Source organism: Rhinolophus ferrumequinum, chromosome 19, assembly GCF_004115265.2.
Source record: "Rhinolophus ferrumequinum isolate MPI-CBG mRhiFer1 chromosome 19, mRhiFer1_v1.p, whole genome shotgun sequence".
NCBI lineage: Eukaryota > Metazoa > Chordata > Mammalia > Chiroptera > Rhinolophidae > Rhinolophus > Rhinolophus ferrumequinum.
In genome coordinates, this window is record NC_046302.1 from 58,767,096 (window position 1) to 58,787,920 (window position 20,825).

General features: G+C 46.3%; 1 protein-coding gene across 1 annotated transcript in view; it reads left to right on the top strand.

Moving 5' to 3' along the window:
* ZNF236 (zinc finger protein 236) overlaps window positions 1–20,825 on the top strand; it is a 94,964-nt gene that overhangs the window by 31,041 nt on the left and 43,098 nt on the right. The window contains exons 8-13 of the mRNA XM_033087783.1: window positions 1,697–1,900; window positions 2,796–3,021; window positions 11,693–11,965; window positions 13,044–13,247; window positions 17,263–17,404; window positions 18,045–18,305. Of these exons, the coding sequence (XP_032943674.1) occupies window positions 1,697–1,900; window positions 2,796–3,021; window positions 11,693–11,965; window positions 13,044–13,247; window positions 17,263–17,404; window positions 18,045–18,305 (1,310 nt within the window). The remainder of the gene's footprint in view (window positions 1–1,696; window positions 1,901–2,795; window positions 3,022–11,692; window positions 11,966–13,043; window positions 13,248–17,262; window positions 17,405–18,044; window positions 18,306–20,825) is intronic.

Here is a 20,825-nt window from a genome sequence, read left to right on the forward strand (position 1 = left end):
CAGAAAAACAAACAACCCAATTGAAAAATGGGCAGAGAACCTGAAGAGAGACATTTCTCCAAAGAGGACATACAAATGGCAAATAGACATAAGAAAAAATGCTCAACATCACTAATCATCAGAGAAATGCAAATAAAAACCACAATGAGATATCACCTCACCCCAGTTAGAATGGCCATCATCAACAAGACAAATAGTAACAAGTGTTGGAGAAGCTGTGGAGAAAAAGGAACCCTCATACACTGTTGGTGGGAATGCAGACTGGTGTAGCCGTTATGGAAGGCAGTGTGGAGGTTCCTCAAAAAAATTACGAATAGAATTACCATATGACCCAGCAATCCCTGTCCTGGGTATCTACCCAAAAAATCTGAAAACATTTATACATAAAGACACGTGTGATTGTTTCTTTTTCAAGACATTCTTTTCTGGTTTGATGTACTTTCCTCTGCAACCTAATTAGCATTTTCCTTTTAAAAGTTCTCTTCTGCTCCTTGAGTTACCCACGTTGGGTAATCTCCCCACTTCTCTGTGGTTCAGATGTAATTCTTGGTACCTGTTTATGTGTCAGAATGAGACAGCAGTAAACCTGGGTGTGCCCTTCCCATGCAGAGTGGAGCTGGGTCATCTCCAGGGTGACTTTACTGTGATTGGCCAGGGAACCAGCTCTTAAACTTGGGGTCCCTGGTGGCAGGATATAAAAAATTTCTTGTTTAGTTTGGGGAATTAAGTGCCACAAAAGGTGTCCAACTTCTTCCCAGATAGTTTATTTTTATCACTTTTACAGGCAATACCCCCTTTTTTTTTTTTTTTTGCCTGAAGGTTAAGTGCTTAACTGCCATCTGTTCTATGAAGGAAGACAAGGGGTTGTTACAATTGTCAGTCCTAAGTATTTTTGCCACTGTCTTTATTTTCTTTCATTAATAGACTTTTAGAGCAGTTTTAGATTTACAGGACAACTGATTAGGAAGCCCCAGAATCCCACATGCTCCCCCACCCCAACTCACAGACTGGCGTGTTATTAACCCCGCCTCGGGTGGTGCATTTGCTGCAGTCCACGAACAGATCCTGAGTTGTTACTTCTGACTGCAGCCCACCGTTGATGTTTGGGCTCATGCTTTGTACTGTGTGTCCTGCAGGTTTTGACAGATGTGCGGGGTCCTCTGCCCACTGTGACCGTGTCACACAGAACAGTTGCCCTGCTCACCACCGTCTTGTTCATACGGCACTTCAGGTTCCCGCATTTCTGAGGACAGATCAGCCCCCCTGAGACAGTCTGAGCTCTGGTTTTACAGACCATCGATTCTCCCAGTGCCCCTATTTTCCAGAAAACTTAAATTTTTTGACCTCGGTGCTTTCTTTCTAATTTTTTTTATTTTGTAACTTTTTTATTCCTTCGTTTTAATGAGCTAACAGGAGTACGAGGTTTGTGTGCTCTGTCCCCCATCTTGAATTGATAGTGTCTGCTACCACTTAAAAAGCTTAAAAAAAGTTGTAGTAGAAAAATTCACGATTATGTTTGAAGAGCCAGTATTGTGCCAAACATGAAAATTAGTAAGGCATCATGTTTAAAATTTGTGTTTGGGATAGTTAGATTTTAATGCTCATAGGGAAGGTCTGCCTGTTTCCTTCCTTTTTAAAACTGAAGTTCAAGTTATGTAACTGTTTATGTTTTTAATGACATGTTGCTGTCTTTTAGGCCACGCTGTTCCAGACTTTACCTCTTCAGCAGACAGAAGCTCAGGTCACATCGGCTTCAAGTCAGCAGAATTCACAGGCCGTGACCGATGTCATCCAGCAGCTCCTAGAGCTCTCGGACCCGGGGCCGGTGGAGTCTAGCCAGGCCACGCAGCCTGGCCAGCAGCTGAGCATCACCGTGGGAATCAGCCAGGATATTTTACAGGTGAGGCGCGTCCCTGCTCTCGTCTCTGTGTGTCACAGCCTGGCGCCATGCCTGACGGATGAATATGTCCCAATTGAAAAGTTATGGTGAAACAAAATAAGTTTAGTAAGTTACTCACGGACAGTGCAGAGTCTAAATGATTTACTAATCTGTACATTTAAAAATTGTGTAAAACCCTCATTTTTCTCTGTAAGTGAATTTACTTGAAAAGAAGGGGCTTATCTCTACTTCTGTAGACAGAGGCGTAGGGCATATTTATTCTTTCTCGAAGTTCTGCTGTAATTATTCGGAGAGTCAGCACGGCCGCTCTTGTTCGAGTGCCGTTCCTTGCACATGGGCTGGGGCTGGGGACCAAAGCGCAGAGCAGTTTCCTGGTTCCTTATCTAGTCCAGCTTTATATTCATTCTTCACTTCCAAACAGAGACAGCCTTGCCCCTCCTCTCTATTTATTTATTTATTTACTTACTGTGAAAACTAACCTGTCTCCTCTGCTCTTGTGATGACAAGTTGGCCTGGGGTCACTGCAGCCAGTGTCTTAAGGGTAAACCCAATGTAACTTAAGTGATTCCCAGATCTGTCAGACACAACCCGAATGGTCTTCAGTAAAATACCTGAAAGTCAGAACAATTAGTTTCAACTCCCTTTAATTTAGAAATATCAGTGCTTGCCATACCGTATTTTGGGTGGAGGTGAGATGTCAGGTATCAGGAGGAACGTGTCAGCCTCCAGACAGTGGCAGTCTGGCTTCCAAATGACACTTGGCAGTGCACACCATTATTTCTGGGAGGGTGGCATGAGCATCCTGGTGGTGAGGCTGGCTCGGTCTTTGTAACTGACTTGGGAGGCAGGTTCACGCCGTCGGATCTCCTAACCTTCTAGTTTTGTTCTGTCTCAGCAAGCCTTAGAAAACAGTGGGCTGTCTTCAATTCCAGTTGCAGCACACCCCAGCGACGCCAGCCTCGCCAAGACTTCCGTGCCGGGTCAGGATCCAGACATCGCCGACGTGCCCAGCGAGCCGCCTGGGCCTCCAGAGGCCGAGCAGGACACAGGGCAGGAGAGCCCAGAGAAACTGGACAGAAAGGAGAAGAAAATCCTCAAGAAGAAGTCGCCATTCCTACCCGGTAATTTCCACGTGCTTTCATGTTTAGACATGTGGGAGGGCACATTGTGTGTTTTGAAGAAACATGCCTTGTTTTTTCTTCTAATGGTGATGTTTGTGGCCCGTTGCCAGTATCTACCTAACATCGTTTGTTAAGCATTTAAAATTAAAAGCCATGAGATCAATGTGTAAACTCCCTTGTGCTTGGGCGGCCTTCTTCCCGATTCCAATCTCCTCCTGCTGCCTCCCAGGTCCTCCGAGGCCTGGACCTCCGTTGTCTTTGACCTTGTCTCCCACCAGCCCTGGACCCTTGTGCTCCAGTCCTTCCTGCCCTGCCCTGTGCAGACGTCTTGGCTGCATTGCTGAAGCTTCCTCCTGAGGTCTCTGCCTTCCTTTCCACCTGTGCTGCCATTGGTGACCTGCGAAGTGCAGCCCCTCGGCCCGAAACCCTTAGCGTTCCATTCCTTGGCCTTGGAGCCTCCATGACTGGCCCCGTAGGCATTCCAGTCCGCCTGCCCTGCCTTTCTGGTGCCAACTGGCATGACGGTAATGTTTGGTTCCTGCTGATTCTAGCAGGAATCCTGTGGATTCGCCACCTCTTCTGAGTGCCATCCTGCCCCATGGGCTGGCTGCATCCAGGACGTGGTCTTCCTGCCACACTCTGGAGCGCACTTAAGGCCAGGCCCCGAAGAACGCCCCCCTTCTCAACTCTACCATGTCTCGTGTCAGTGGGTGCGCAGCTGGAATACACCCGTTCACTTCTGAAGACCCCCACGGTCAGCACGGCTCTTTGCATGGAGCCGGCCTTGCTATGTCTTTCTTGAATAAAGGAGATTCCTGTCTTTTGGACAAAAGTATCCCTGTAAGGACATTTTCTTAGTGGATACAGCTGTTCTCACTCCCCCAGTGTTGTGGGGACAAGGGCTTTCTTGTTGCAAAGCATGGGATCACCTGTCATCTCTGTTAGCGCTTCTGAGAACATCTTTTCTCACTGTTAACAGGAGTTAGGAAAAATCCTTGTCTCAACCCTTAAAGCACTGGAGTCCTGCTGTCCTCTTCCCCTGGGTCTGTCCCCTGCCCCCAAGTGAAGATAGGATGATGGAATTGAAGCGGTTTATCATCAGGCTTTTCCTGGTGTCCGGAGGGCAAGAGGAAAAAAGGGCCTCTTGCTACATGTTTTGTTAGTCACATGATAGCCTCCCAGCTTACAGGGCAGCCTTGCGTTTCTGAATATCGGCTGCTATTAAACAGTGGCCATGGCAGCCTGAGTGAGACCTTTCACGTGTTACCACTGCTGCTGTCTGCACCCGTCCTGCAGAAGCCTTTGCATGTGCTCTCATGTGGCTACAGCGACAAGCCCTTCCCCAAAAGGCCAGGCCTGACTTGCTGCAGTGTCAGTAGCAGTGGCCCGCCCGCCGCGTTGTGGGTGTTAGGATCAGCTTTTCTTCTGCACCGAGCATCCCACAGAGGTTTCAAAATGGGATTCTCGTTGGCCTTATTATGCAGGGCTCACTGTGGAGGGCTGTGCCTCCAGGGTTTGCAGAGATTATACCAGTTAATGTTGAAATAACTTGAACAAGTTAAATACATATGTAGAGTGCTGAGCACGTTTTTGCAATTCTAATGAATTTTAGATTACATTTTTTCATTTCTCTGTCTCTCACTTTTTTTCTCTTTATTTTTTATTTATGACCCATTTTTGAGTTTGCTTGGCCAGCATGTTTGTTTTCAATTTCACTTTTTATTAAAAAAATGTATAACACCGGCAGTTAATTTATGAGACCACTCTCTTTGGTAGACTACACATTGGTGTTGGAACAATTTATAGAAATGTAATTGCTATAGACAAAAACTAGTTTTGATTATTGTATTTCCTTCATACTGTGTGTCTGTACACATGAAAGAAAATTAAAAATTTTAAGCATTTTATATTCAGTAATTTAAAAACTACACTGTTTTTGATACCCATGGTCTTTATAAAGGACTCTACTTAAAGTTTCAAGTAAAAAAAAGGAAGGTACCAGGACACCGGGGCTGTATGTCGAAGCAGCATTTTACAGAACAGTTTGAGTCGCCACAAAGCCGCCTGTCTCGTTGTCCCATACCTGCATTTAGGAAGCGCCGTCCCCGTGCATATACTGCAGCGAGCTCAAAGCAGTGTGGAAAAGACCGGTGTGGATGGCACGGAGAAGGTGCTTCCTTGTGAATCGCTGGTGTTCTGGAGACAACGTGGGCGCAGCAGGGTCAAGGCCGTAGGGCTCGCTGTCTGGACGAGACCTACCAGTAAGTCCCTTGTAATGACCTTAGCGTCAGGCCGCTGGACTGCCTGCTAGAACCTCTGAATCGTTTCTGGAGCTGCCTGCGTGGAGGGCACGTGCTCTCGTTGCAGGTACTGAGCACACTGGGCCCGTTGGCGGGGCCGTTCACGCAGGTGAGGGTGCTGCGTGTGCGTCGGCCAGGTCGTTGGGTGCTGCGGAGGCTGGAGACGTGCGCCGGCGCCGTGCCTGTTGGCGGACCCGCAAGTCCCTCCGGCGCAGCCTCACGTCCACGTCCCCGCGTCCTGCCCACTCTCAGCTCTGCGGGCCCCCTTGGTGACAGTGACATTCTCAGAGCCTCGTGCTGCTCGACTTCGCTCTTCCCCAGCCTGTGACTTTGCCGGAAGCAAAGTCAGTGCTGTCTGAAGAAGCAGATCGATCATTTTCTTCTCGTCGGAGCGACACTTCAGATACCACGTGAAGCAGAGGCGGGGACGTCTGCTGGAAAAGCGGGGTGTGGCTGTGTGTGGCTGGGAGAGCGGTGGGCTCCTGGAGGCCCCCAGCTTCACAGTCCGGCGTGCGTTCCCAGGTGGATGGGGTGAACAGAAGAGCCACCCCTAGGCTGGAAGTCCTGCCGTGGAGGACCGTGCAGGCCGGCACGAGTGTGTGTGAGCGGTCCAGGGTCACTTGGGAACAGCCGCCTGGCCCACCGCCTGCCTTAGTGACAGCTTTGCAGGTTCCACTGGCACGTGCGACGGTGTGGCTGACACATCTGCTCCAGAGGCCTGCCTTTCTTCATCTTGTGCCAGCTTCCCAGGATTTGCAGCCTACCCAGCAGTGGACGTGAAGAGAACCCTCGTGGATGCTGGCCTCCGCCAGGCTCCTCTGCCGACTGCCAGCACTCCGGCTTCTCATACAGCAGCTGCTCACAGCTGCTCAGACAGGGCTGGTAGCTCCTGCAGTGGGAAAACCCTCACACGTCTGTGTTCTATCCAGAACCCCTGCACAGAAGGATACCTTTGTTTTTGAGAGATTCGATCAGTCTAGAAAGCAGGTTACTGGTTCCGCTCCGTACTGTCGCACTAGAATGCCTCAGACCCCGTGATCCAGGCGAGCCGTTAGTTAGCACGAAAGGAATGTTTGGGTTCAGGTGGGAAGATGTCACCTCTGACAGCAGAACTCCCGTGTCACAGGCACCTTCTCGTGTGGAAACTGACTGCAGAGTGAGGAGGACACGTCTGGGCTTCCACAGCTGGAAGCCTTCCCCATTCTCTCCCATCTGTCTCTCAGGCTCCGCCTTGCTGATTTCCAGCAGACGTGGCACTGGCCAGTGGGGCTTTAAGTTTCTGGCACTAGTTCCACACCTGACTTTTGCTTCGTTTGCCTGGTAAATGTACCAGAGACCAGGTCTTTCTGGCAATCAGATGGCTGCCTTTCAGTGCACCAGAGGGTCAGGTCATGCGTGCACACGTTTCCGAGTGCCCTCCTGTGGGGTGGGTCCCTGCGGCCTTTGCAGCCCATGTGCACGAGTGCGGGTGCCTGTCGTATGTAGCACGCCTACTTCTCTGCCACACGTGTGGTTCTATTGCCACACCGGGGTCCTGTCATGGGCAGGTGTGTGCCTGCAGTGGCACCTGGCACACGGTGAGTGCATGCTTAGCTCTCCTGGAACTGATGAGTTGGTGGCAGACCTTGTACACAGATTCAGCAACACCTTGGTTTGGTCATTACTGACATCTGACTTTGGGCAAGTGAGTTAACCTTTAAAATGTCAGCTTTCTCACCTATAAAAGGGGCAACGGTACTGTAAGTGGAAGAGAACTGAATGAGAAAGTCCCTGGCGAGTATGTGGACTGGTGCCTGATATGTAATAAATGCTTAAGGAATACATGTATCTAAAAATTATTTTTAAATCAGTGAAACTTGCTCGTGCCACACAATTCAAGACACACAGCAGGTCCAGTGTGAGGGGAGAAGCCCCCTTGCTCCTCCTTGTGCCCCGCGCAGCCCTTCCCCGGGCAGCCACCGTCACGAGTCTCTCTCTGTCTTTTAAACTTGCATGGACGACACCACATATCCTATGTGCTCCTGTTGTTTTAGCAGGATAGGTGGCATACTGCATATGTTATGTGGGAGTTATTTCCATCTGATACCGAATTTTACAAAATGCCTGGATAGCATTCCATCTTAGGGATAAATAATATTTAGACAATTTGCCATCTCCTGCTAACATAGACAGTGCTGCCGTGGGCATGTTTGTAGCTGTCATTTCACACATGTAAATTTATCTGTAGGGTACATCTCTGGAAGTGTCCAAGGTTTCAAAGCATAAGCTCTGTAAAGATTGTTTTAAGGTTTTAATTTTGAAATAATTTCAGGCTTAACAGAAATGTTGCAAACACTGTACAAAGAATTCTCATATGCCTTCATTTTGGTTCCCCAAGTATGAACATTTTCTTACATTTGCTTTCTCTTTACCTGTATTTTCCCAGACTTTTCTGAGAGTGACCTGCAGATATGATAGCCCTGTAACTCTAAAAATGTGAGTGTCTGTTTCCTACGGCCAAGGACACCATCTTACATAACCCCAGTAAAACCGTCAACATCAGGGCGTTAAAATTGATCTGGCCTACAGACCTCACTCACTATTTGGTTCACCAGTGTGCTTGAAAACAAAAGAAAAAATTGTGTACGGACTTTCAAATTTGGGACACACTGTTGATTTCCTTCCATGGAGTCGCATCGACTCCACACCCAGCAACATTTATTGGAGCTTCTGTCTGCTCACAGCCTTTGGAAGACACTGTCACCAAAACTCTGGGACTTTTTTTAATCCTCTGACAGGTTAAAAAGGGTTTCCTATTGTAGCTCTCATTTCAGTTTCCTGAGAAGGATCTGGGTTGAGCAGCTTTTCATGTTTAGAGCACCGTTTGCACTAGACTGCCCTGTGGTCCTCCGAGGATGGTCGTGCCTCTGAGCTGTGTTTGTGACACGTGTATTTTCCTTATCTGTTTGCCCCGTTGAGTTAAAAGGGAGAGAGACTTTGTTTTTATAAAAAGCTAATTGGTCAGTGTATACAATGCTCTTACTTCGATGGTGCCTTAGACTTCAACACTTACGTTATGGAAAACCTCTTTTATTTCACTCTTACCTACTTCCGTATTTTAAACAGAATCTTTGACTCAATTTTATTTTGTTTCCAGATGGACAGGCAACTGTCCAAACACTGTTTATTGAATAGGTCATATTCTCCCCACTGAAGTGCAAAGCCACCTTTATCACACATTATACTCTCAAACCTACATCCATCCTTTCTGGATTTGATTCTGCTCCGCTAATCCGCCTTTTGATCCGTGTTCTGGTACCAAACGGTTGTAGCTTTCTAATGCTCTAACAAGTAGGGAGCCTCGCCCTCTCTTGCACTTTTCTCAAAGTGTGTTTTTGACTATTTTCTCATATTTACTTTTTCACATGTATTTTAGAATTATCTGCTGAACTTCCACAACTCTAGTTCTACCACAGTCCTGTTGGTATTTGTATGTAAGTGATTTAACCAGGGAGAATTGGGGTCTTTATAATTTTCAGTCTTTGTACTAAAGAATAGGCTATGCATTTCCATTTATTCAGATTTTTCTTTCCTTTTTTTCATATTTTGGTAGTATTTTAAATTTTTCTTCTGAATTTTATTTGTGGATATGAAGGATATTGATTTTCATGTATTAAAACATGGGCCTCTTTCTAAGTTTCAGTTGTTTTAGTTACATAATCATATCATTTGTAATAATGATTTTTACCTTTTCCTTTATAAGTGTATACTGTATATCTCTATCTTATCTAATTTCATTGGCTAGTATCTCTAAACACTATCAATTAATGGCAGTGGTAATGACTTTTTCCTGACTTCAACAGGATTGCCTTTTGTACTTTCCGATTAAGTCAAGGGTATTGAGATGTTTTATTCACCTCCTCCTGTTTTTAGACAATTTTTTGAAAGTTTACATGTTGAATTTTAGTACCATGTTTCCTCGAAAATAAGACCTAGCTGGAAAATCAGCTCTAATGTGTCTTTTGGAGCAAAAATTAATATATAAGACCTATTCTTACATTATATAAGACCCGCTCTTATAGTAAAAATAAGACTGGGTCTTATATTAATTTTTGTTCCAAAAGATGCATTAGAGCTGATGGTCCAGCTAGGTCTTATTTTCGGGGAAACACAGTAGAAGCCTTTCCATATTAAAGATGATTATATGTTTTTTCTTTTTAAATTTGTTAGTATGTTTGAAGAGAAAAGCTGTTGCCCAGTAGCAGGGAAGGTTGCCGTGGGGAATGCAGGTCTGGTTTTCCAGATCTTTCCCTTTTTCAAATGGCCGGAATCTGGGTTCACTTTTTCCTTTGTCACTGTATGGGCCAAACAAAACATACGCAGGCCCGATTTGGAGGTGGCTTCAGGGCTGCCAGTTTGTAATCTCTGTTTCATCCATTCCCAAAATAATTAGAACCTGGTGACAGTTTTGTATTATGTCATCTTACATAATTAAAGATAGATTTCATTTTTGTTTGGAAAGAAATCTGATTTTTGAGGAGGATTTCCTAATTTAGGTCATAGGAAAGGTCACAGACGTCATAGTTCCCTATCAACTTTATATACCTTACTTTCTGGATTTGTCGTGATGAGACCTTTAGTGATTGTTGCATTTTCCTGAATTAATTTTTACCGATTAAATTTAAGCAGTCTTAAGTTTAACTCTCTTAATATAAGCAATATTACCATAAACAAAATGTCTTTCTCTTACTTTTAAAACCACTTCCCTTATTTCCTACTCTTTTTCTCTCCTGGTTTGTATTCCTCTCCTATTGCTTTTCATTCGGTTTCTGAACCTCCTTCTCTGTGCTAATGAGTTTTGCAAAGAGCATTCTGTCAGGGAAGTACATTTCCTTTCCTTATAGAGCCTCTTTACAAACTGAGAATTCCTCTTATTCACTGGAACCAAAGAGAAGGACGGGATTTTCTTCTTCCTGCTGAAAATGTCTGTGCAGCAGGTTCTCCAATAACGTCATTTCATTATAATGTCAATAAGGAAAAAAAAATCGATGCCTGGCCAGGGCCACTGTGTGCATGGAGTGTGCACATTGTCCCCAGGTCTGCGAGGGTTTTCTCCGGGTGCTCCGGATTCCTCCCGTGTCCCAAAGATGTGCGGTGAGGTGAGTGGCCTGTCCACGCTGTCCCCGTGAGCCAGTGAGGGTGTGTGTGAGTGGCCCTGCGGTGGAGGGCAGATGTCCAGGGTGGGTCTGGCCTGGTACCCTGAGCACCAGGAGTGGAAAATGACCTTCCTTGTTTTTGTTCATCTTCCTTAAATGTCTGTATAGCTCACATTTGTTTTAGTGTTTAATGTTAGAAGTGTTTGGGGTCTTAGGAGTTTGGGGATGCTTTTATAACCCAAAATATGCCATACTACCCTAGCTCTTGTTTAAATCAATTAGCCTATGTCAAAATTGGTTTCGTTTTACGCTAATTCGCTTAAAGTCACAGGTTCCAGGAATCTGGATGGACAACATCCAGTGAAGTCTTACTGGACAGACAGTTAAAGAGTTATGCTGAATGTGGTTTTTTTAAAAAAATTATATTTTAGAAATAAGTTTACTTATATTGCCATAAATTCTACTTGTGATTTTTTTCTGATAGGGATAGTTTTAAACCTGACTCAAAGTTGAATAATAATAGCGCTATAAAAGGATCTTTTATTTTTTATCGTGAACTTGTTTGTGTCATCTACACTATTCCTTTGTCTTGACTATTTGTAAATTCCCTTTGGTAGCATAAGAACTTAACCATTTCCTAATTATTTGCACTGTATTATTGTTTTTATGAGTGGTATCAGACAGGTTCAAACAGTACTTACTGCAACTTCCTTCCTCCTCCTCCTCATGTGCTTTGAGTTCATTTTGGAGTCATTCAGTCACCCCTGTTTTTAATTCACCTTCTCAGTTTTAAACCTGAGTCTGCACTGCTAAGTCTTGATCTGTCACCTGAGCTGGACTCACCTGTCCGGTTAGAGCTGTTCTCCCACAGGCTGATTTATGTTCTCGTGGGACTGTCAGGATTTCCTGCAGGTTCAGATAATAGTCCCCGGGAATTTCAGGTCCTTCCACCACTGCTCAGACTGCTGTGCTGCCGCTGAGCGTCTGCTTGCACAGTCGGGGGCGCTGTGCCCGTCAGACCCGGAAGGACACTCGCCACCCGCGTGTGCGGGCTCCCCGCGTGTGCGGGCTCCCCGCGTGTGCGGGCTCCCCGCGTGTGCGGGCTCCCCGCGTGTGCGGGCTCCCCGCGTGTGCGGGCTCCCCGCGTGTGCGGGCTCCCCGCGTGTGCGGGCTCCCCGCGTGTGCGGCTCCCCGCGTGTGCGGGCGAGCCAGACAGTCCGGTTTCCTTTCGCGCAGGTTCCATCCGCGAGGAGAACGGCGTCCGCTGGCACGTGTGTCCCTACTGCGCCAAGGAGTTCCGGAAGCCCAGCGACCTGGTGCGTCACATCCGCATCCACACGCACGAGAAGCCTTTCAAGTGCCCGCAGTGCTTCCGGGCCTTCGCCGTCAAGAGCACGCTGACCGCGCACATCAAAACGCACACGGGCGTCAAGGCCTTCAAGTGCCCGCACTGCATGAAGAGCTTCTCCACGTCCGGGAGCCTCAAAGTGCACGTCCGCCTGCACACAGGTGCCGCCTCCCTCCTCCTCCCGAGGGCCGCGCTGGCAAAGGAAATCCCGGCTGGGACACAGGAGCGTAGAGCCTCCCAGGGGGCGACAGGTGTAGGTGTGGCCCGTGGCCTCTGTGAGCCACACCGGTCGCCTGCCAGGCGGGAACCTGTGGCCCTGCCTGGCGCCTTTCAGGCGGGGACCGTGGTGCCGAGGCAGGAAGGGCAACCTTCACGCCTCCTCCACCGTTCAGATATTTTACAGTCAGTATTAAGGCACGAAAACTTCCATATTCGGGCTCCAATTTTATTTTAACAGCTTTGTTGAGATACAACGCACAGATCCAAAACTCCCAGTTTTAAAGTTTTAAAGAATGGTGTAACCCAGGGCACTGTTTAAGTTTCAAACTTTCTTATCACCCCCCAAAGGAACCCATACAGGTTATAGTAACTGCCCCACCCCGCGGGTTCCTGGCCCAAGATGACTGTACATTTGAAAAAGCTGAAATTAGTCGATTCTGTTATATGTCCTTTGGAATCTGCACCTTCATTTACTAGTAACGTAAATGAAGGAAATTTCCTTCAGAAAGGAAAGGGGTAGTTGAGGCTTGTTTAGAGGATATTAGTTCTGTCACCACCAGCAGTGGCCTTATTCACCATCAGTAACAGCTACACCACTGACTGCTTGTGTCCTAAATGCTGGGCCTGCTTGGTACTATTGAAATGTTCTGTTCATAAGTCGCCCAGCAGGAGCCTGTAGGCAGCCTGTGATGACAAGAGGTTGCAGGTGACGACCTGAGAGAGCGAGCAGTCTTACACACTCCATATCCTTAAGGACTGCCAGGACTTAGAATAGCCATGTTTTACTGTCTCCTGAAAATGGTAGATGTCTTTATTTTTTTACTTCAAATGCTCTTATTACAGGCCTTACCATACGAACTGTATGCAAACAAGGGGAAATAATTTATAATAGTTACAAAATTATAAGCATGAAAAGATAAATTGAATATTCAACTCAAAATACCAGAATTTTATGTTGGCATTCGTTGTTGAGATGTATTTCCTTGAAATAATTGTCCGCTGTGCTTTTATTTTTATTAGGAGTCAGACCTTTTGCTTGTCCTCACTGTGACAAGAAGTTCCGAACCTCAGGCCACAGGAAGACCCACATCGCTTCGCACTTTAAACACACAGAGTTGAGAAAGATGAGGCACCAGCGTAAACCCGCCAAGGTCCGTGTGGGCAAGGCCAGCGCGCCGGTCCCCGACATTCCTTTGCAGGAGCCGATCCTCATAACCGACGTAGGTAAGACGTGTGTCCCTGTGCTGCTGGCAGAGGGTGCAGGGTGTTAAGGTCCCAGGGTTAGTCGCAGGCTGGAGTCAGTGAAGTTCTTGTCAAGCACTGGTGTGCCCCCGGGGCTGGGATGTCTCACTGTTAAAATTCAGGTCCTAGTTCTGACTCTGCTCACGTTCGTTCTTGCTTAAGAGAGAAATGATGTGTCTGTGAGGGTCTCAGTGTGGGAGTTCTCACTGAAGGAAAATGTCTGCCTGAAGGGAACCCTCAAAGATGCACAGGCGTTTGTTATGAGAAGCCCACAGTGCACGCTGCCACTCATCCCGGCGTCCCTGCCTGGTGCGTGATAGACTCGGGCTGCTTTATCGTTGAGCTTTCCGTTACAGCAGCTGCAATCCTCAGGATATATAATTGTTTAGAGCATAGAAACCGATCGATTGTCCACGGCCCGCTGGAACCCTTTGATGTCCTTGTATGGTTTGGGGAACCCACACTTTGTTGACTGTGTGTAATCTTCACCATAGTCTGCAGGTTCTCCGTGCTTTGTGTTACTCCTCAAATGCAGAACAATCTGGAAAAGTCAAGACTGATTAAACGTTCATTTAGTAGCCCTGGAATTCTCCTTTATGCTGGAAGCTTACTCTCAAATTACCAGTTCTCTCAGGCTGCATGGATCCAGTCAAACACCCATGGGTTTCCTGGCTTTAAGTGTGTAAACCCTTAGTCGAGTGAAAGTAGAATCCTGATTCTCCAGACTTCTTTCCCGGATTCAAATGGGACACGTTTTGCTCACTGGCTTCACATGCCTGCATCTAAGACCAGATTAGAAGCGGACTTCTCCCTTAGTGAAGGCTGAGTGAGGGGCATGATGGGAAAGATTTGAAGAGGTGGCGTCACATTGTAAACCGGAAAACGTTGTGAATATTCATTGTCATGCTTAACTTCATTGTTACGGATACTTGTGTCTGTCTCTTCTCTCAGAGTCTGAGCTCCTTGGGGTCTGTGGAGAAAAGATGTGACTGTAATCAGCTTCGGGGACAGACTTGGTACAACGTGACAGAGAGGGTTTCCGTGTAATCTATTTCACTCTATTGGGAGATGAGATGTTTCAGTTCAGTCTGTTTATGGAAAACACAGTATGTTTCATACTAAGACTGTCACTTTGCAAAGTGCAGAATGCGTGTACCCCGCCCACGTCCTCCTGTGGAGACCCCTGATGGGCTAAGTGTCTGTACTGCAGAGCGTTAGGGACGAAAGCCCCTGAAGTCCTCATTTTATTGACTGACTTAAGCCTGACTAGTTGGTAAGCTTTTGAACAGCTACCCCTCCCCGGCCCACCCCAGGCATTTCTTCTTTTTTGGTTTGGGAAATGGCACAAGCAGTATGTTTTCTTATTTGTGAAGTATCTTATTTTTTCTCCTGTGAAACAGGCTTTTACTTTCTAAAAATTACCTTATGAATTTCATTAATTTTACCTACTTTTATGAATTTATATAACTAATAGCTTAACATTGTTTCAATTTCCTGTTTTTCTTTCATGTTGCTTTTTAGTGTATATCTTGTCTGATAAAACAGATAAAACTAGTTTCTCACATTTGTACAGTTCATTTTAGTTGTGTGAGGAGAATTTAAAAATTTCTTTATTAACGTTTTTGTTGGAAAACATGCATTCTACTTAGTTCAATAAGAGCAACAAAGTGTCTTATCAGATACTATTTGGAGTTCACCATTTTCATTAGCGATACTTTGATGCTAATAGTTACTGAGTAGCTGTGCTGGGTGTGTTACCAGCGGACCCTCTGCGGGGAGCATCTGAACTCTCCTTCCGGCATGTTTAGTAATTACCAGAGGTGTTACTCTTTTCAGTTGCCATTTGGGAGAATATGCACGTGAGTTTTATGTTCTTTTCATAGAACCTAACGTGGTTCCCTGAGCCCCGTAGCTGTCCAATTACGGCTGACCATAGACTGAATGAACGAGCTGGGTTTGAATTTGTGCACGCTTCTCCTTCCTCCCCGATTGTCTAGACGCCGAGAACAGGGGCCTTCATGTATTCGGTCATATTTATGTGTCCTACTTGGCAGGTGCTGTGTTGGCTCAGGGCTGTGTCCGTGACCGGGGACAGGTCCCAGTCTCAAGAAGCTGTGGCCAGTGGGGTGGGGAAAAGAGACGAAAACAAGCAGTGACAGGTACTGAACTAGAAAAAAGTCACAGCGTGGCGATGGGAAAGTGTGGGTTTATTCAGAGAATAGTGAGCGCACAGGGTGTAGAGGGACAACACAGCACCGTGTGCGTAGACGGTGGCCATGTAGGCAGGTGGAGAGCGTGCCGGCCTCCGCCAGAGGGTCAGCCGAGCAGCTGCAGTCAGTACGTTCTGGAGAGGAGGCCACGGAGGGCTTCGACGCAGGCTGTCAGGATCCGAGCTTCCGTCAGTGACGTGAGAAGGCAGAGGGGGACAGTCACTGGGGCCCCTGGGCCTCGCTGGGCCGTGCCGGGCAGAGAGCGCGAGTGCATCTGGGTTCACAGTCGGTGCTTCTACAGCCGTCACTCTGTCTGTGTCAGGTTCAGTGTGTCGGGGAAGGTGGTTAGGTGGACTGAATAACTGAAGTGTTTTCTTCTGAGCGGGAGAGAGTTGTTAGGAAAAGCGAGGTGTCGTCATGAACCCTGAATGATGTTGGAGCTGCGTGGAAAGAATGTCCTGGCGTGGTGCAGCTGGGGCCCCGCTTGTCCAGAGAACCTGTGAGATGCGGAAGGTGTGGCCGTGCTCAGGGTTTGTGCCATGTGCATTCTGCACAGGTCACAGGGAGCGTGCTGGATTCTCTGCAAAGTAAGCGGCCCTCTGATGCCAGCACCATGAAATGCAGGTCGGTCGGCTCTAGTCTAAGATGTGAGCCACGTGACTCAGCAGAGTGTCTGAGGTCTCTTCACTTTGTCATTGTTTCCCTGTTGTTTGACACGATGGGCAGTGTCAGTAGAAACGAGGCAGCAGGTGTAAGAGACATTGGAGAAGTGGATGTCCAGGACTGGCAAACGGCAAACTTGAGGACGCAGGGAGGCAAGTTCCTCAAGGTTCTGGAGCATCTGCCCTGCGTGACTAGGAGAGTGTGTTCCATGTGTACAACTGGGAGAGCGGGGAGGGAAAAGTGGGTTTAAGGCAAAGAATTGAACTGACCTAGCTCTTAGGAAAAATTAGAAGACAATGCCTGTTAATCATCGTGGCATAAAGTGGGTGGTACGGCTGAGGGAGGAGAGGGACTGTGGGACGGCTGCCTTGTCGTGGAGGAAGGGGGACCAGCCAAGACAGAAGCGACAGTGTGTCTTCCTCTTTCTGTTTCAGCTGAACACTAAGTGATGCAAAGGTTCAAGTGTACATTTGTCCTGAATTGCACATATCACTCAGTAGCTTGATCAAGGCATGTTTATTACACGGTCAACTAAGGGAATTCTTTATTTATTAAAATTTTGTAAAACCTGAATTATTTAAGTTGTTATTTAAGTTTGTAATTTGGCTATTTGCACATATCCCTTTAATAAAATTCCTGTGAAAGCACTGACTGTTTTTAGAATGAAAGATCATGTTAGAATCGTTTCTGTTTTGAGTTTATTATATAGTACCTAGTGTGCAGCTTTCATACTGAACAAATAAGGGATTTAAAATCCCAATTATTAATAACTTAAATTTTGGATAAAGTTATGTAAATGCCATGCCAACAAATGCTTGTGTAGAAAGTGGACGTACAAATCCATTAAAATCGGCTCTGGAACGAAGGGAAGGGACCGGGACAAAGTAGGTGTTCCTTATGTTGAGAAAATGTTTATTTTATACCAACTTTATAAGTACTTCCCGATACATACTCTTTAACTAGCCAGCTCCTGATACATTAAAGTAGCATTTAGTTACCACATTGGAATCTCTACTTGAACTCCTCGGAATTTTCATCTTCTGGGTACAACAGATGCCTTTTGACATTTAACTTTTTTAGTAGCACTAACAGTGAATTATTCCTGATTTTCTTTTGGTTTGTAGGTCTTATCCAGCCCATTCCAAGAAACCAGTTTTTTCAAAGTTATTTTCATAATAATTTTGTAAATGAAGCAGATAGACCATACAAGTGTTTTTACTGTCATCGTGCATATAAAAAATCTTGCCACCTTAAACAACACATCAGGTAAGGTACCATACATTCAGAGCTGGAAATTTAGTATAATTACAATGATTTAGTGATCTGATGACTTGTAGAAATATTAAGGATGATTAGTGTTAGCTTGTGGTATTTAAAATGTCACACTTGACCCCGAAATATTTATTGGTAATTTATATTTTTATTCTTTAGTGCCTGGACTAAAATATTTTACCCAGAAATGGCCACTCCTATTATATTTCAATATTTGCAATTTCTAAGACGTGCCAAAGAAGTGTTTGGTTAGTTTCATTAGATTTATGTTCTTGAACAGTTTTTCAAGGTATTTACCAGAGTGGAGGTTAATTCTTGGTGCTAAGAACAGCAAACAAAGAAAGGAGAACCTTGACCCCAAGCGACAGTAAGGTGCCGTGAGCAGAGTGTGGCACTCAGGGAAGCTGGGCTTCCCCTGTCTCAGTGGCGTGCTGGCTCTGGGACTCCAGGCAGGGCACGTGAACCCTTGCGTCCCAGGCGTTCTCCCTGGGAATACAGGGAGGGCCGCGTCTTTGCCACATAGTTTAAGAAAGTGATGATGGAGTGAAATGATGTATGAGGGTGCATTCTGAATTATAAAGATTATCAAAGTGTCGGAAGCTTGCTCATTTATTAAAATGTTTATTCTTTCTAGATCACACACAGGTGAAAAGCCCTTTAAATGTTCTCAGTGTGGAAGAGGCTTTGTTTCTGCGGGAGTGCTCAAAGCACACGTCCGAACGCACACTGGACTAAAATCTTTCAAGTGTCTGATATGTAATGGCGCTTTCACTACGGGTGGCAGCTTGCGGCGGCACATGGGCATCCACAACGACCTTCGTCCCTACATGTGTCCCTATTGCCAGAAAACATTTAAGACCTCGCTAAATTGCAAAAAGCACATGAAAACCCATAGGTAGGTATCGTTCTGATGGCCGCTTTTTCATAACCCTCATAGTTCCCACATGGTGACGGAGAGTGTTTGTAAGAAATAATTGTCTTTGATTCCTATATTGTTACTTGTAACTTAAGGTGTGTGTGTGGGCTAAAGAAAAGTCTGTATCAATGTCTTAAGGGTCTGTTGAGAACCACAGACATTTTCTATTTTTTTCTTTCTCTTTTTTAATAGAATACTGAAGTGCAGTGTATATTGGGCTTAAATGCTTTAAAGCTCTCTTTTAAAACTGATAGTCAATAATAGATGGAATGCTAGCTGGGTTGTATCTGGTATAATTAGGTAGTGAAGATTTCAAAAGAGAAAACCGTGGTCACCCTGTGATTTCTAGGCATAGCGTTAGTATATCTGAATGGTAAGCGCTGTGCTGTAGCCTTGAAAGGGACAAGTGTGTTAGCTCTCACATAAATCCTCCTTCAAAGAGGACGTACCGTCTCACGTGGTTAACATGCTCCCTCACGTCTGAATGGAGGTGACGCTCAGAGTTGTTGCAGGCACACACTGCTGACTCCGGGGGCATTTCCGTGAAGCCCCAGAATTCCGTTTTGGAATGGAAAGCCTGGATGAGGTGACCCCTCCTAGGAGACTTTGAAAATGAGAGTCACTAGGCCTGCCATACAAGAAGATTATGCCTTCTGCCTTAGAACATTGACTTGGGGACAGCGTTTTAGCCCGGACGTCTCTGCCTGGACACCACCTCCAACACCAGACCCCAGACGTTGGAAGACGTTAGCTATGAGAAATAGTCATCTTGGTGTGACCCACGGGATGCCCACGCACACTGGGCAGAGTTGACTTTCCTGACTGTGGCACAGTTGGTTACTTAGTCGAGAAGTCTAACTGCTTGTTGAGACCATCTAGGGAACAGGGTGTGGGTGGTGTCAATAGAGGGGACTCCTGCCAGTGTTGCCCAGCTCTGCGTTAATGCATTTTGGGGAGGAAATCTCAGACTTCACGTGCATTCAGGGAAGAGAATTTGCAGGGTGCACAGAGGCTCAGGAGAGCGGCCCTGCTCGCTGGGGCCGGGGGCCTGATGCGTCCCATGCGGGTGCAGCCAGGCGCCCTCTTGCTCAGTGGCTTGGGACAGCTCTGCCAAGCAGCCTTTGCGGCAGCTTTGTGGTGGGCTGCGGCACCAGGTGTAAGGTCCCATCTGGGGACCACCTGGCTGCTGGTATCATTTCCGGGAAGTAGGCCAGCTGCTTTTAGCTGGGTCACTTCTATTAGGTGGAGTGTCGCATCGGCCACCACTTGTCATGGGTCATGCTCAGGCACAGGTGCCAGTTACTTTAGGAGATGAATGTATGACTTTGAGGTGACAGTCTACAGGCTAGTAGCTCTGTCATAATGTGGAGCTGGGTGTTGCTCTCATAGGTTCTGTGTACTTTGAACCTGCCTGCAAGCACACAGTAGGTCCAGTGTTTCATCCCTTTGTTTGAAGTGTTGGGAATTCCTAAAATACCATAGCACTTATATTGAAAACAGGTATAAAAGGTTACTGTAGTGAAAGTCAGTGGGAAAAACCCCAGCAAACACAGAAACGAGCCCCACATTATCCTGCAAGACGCCTTTGCCCCACTTTGGGGAGCAGCGGAGAAGACGCGTGAACACCGGCGTCACTACACAGGCTATGATGGTGACCTGTGACAGTGCCTTTTCTCATTCATGCTGTTTTTTAATCATATTTTTGTTCCTCCTTCCTCACCGAAACTAGTTGAGGAGAGTCTATTTCTGATAACCACAATATGAAGAGATTTTGTTTGGAGCTAAGAATGGAGTTCTGAGTTGGCAGATTGATAAGATTCTGGAATCAGCCATGTGGTGGAACGTGTGTGGTCTGCCCCTGCATGATGTCTCGTGGGGCTGCTCACTCAGCCTCACGTACTGTGCAGCCTGGTAATCAGATCACTGAGCTATTTTGTTAAGTTCTTTGATTTATTACTGAATTCATTGTTCGTTTTTCTCTTTAAAAGATAAATTGTTGACCTTGATGAAAATGTACGGGACAGACTCTCTATAGCAAAAGCAACATTAGCATGAATGACCATCTTGCAGAAAATCAGAGTGGCCGTGTGCCTGCTGATCTGTGTCCTGTAACACAGCGGACTCGCGGTCACATGCGACGTCTGCACCCCCAGGCTGAGAGGCAGCAGGTTCCGGGACTTTGTCCCCTGCCAGGGCACCACATCCGTTTATGATTACATTAAAGTCAGTCTCTACGGGCACTGTCTCGTTTCATAGAGTTCTTTTTCTTAAATGAACTCACCGCAGAACTGGAGTGGGGACAGTTTTACTTTGAAGCAGGTGGCATCTTTTATATTTTTTTAAGTTACAAATCCTGGTGTGTGTTCTTCGTCCTCCATTTGCTGCCTTTGTGTTGCTGTAATCTGAGAGCATGACGGCAGCGCAATATCTTCAGAATTGTTAACAGATCGAACGTGACTTCAAAATGGGGACATTTAAAATAAAAATGTTGCTTAACAA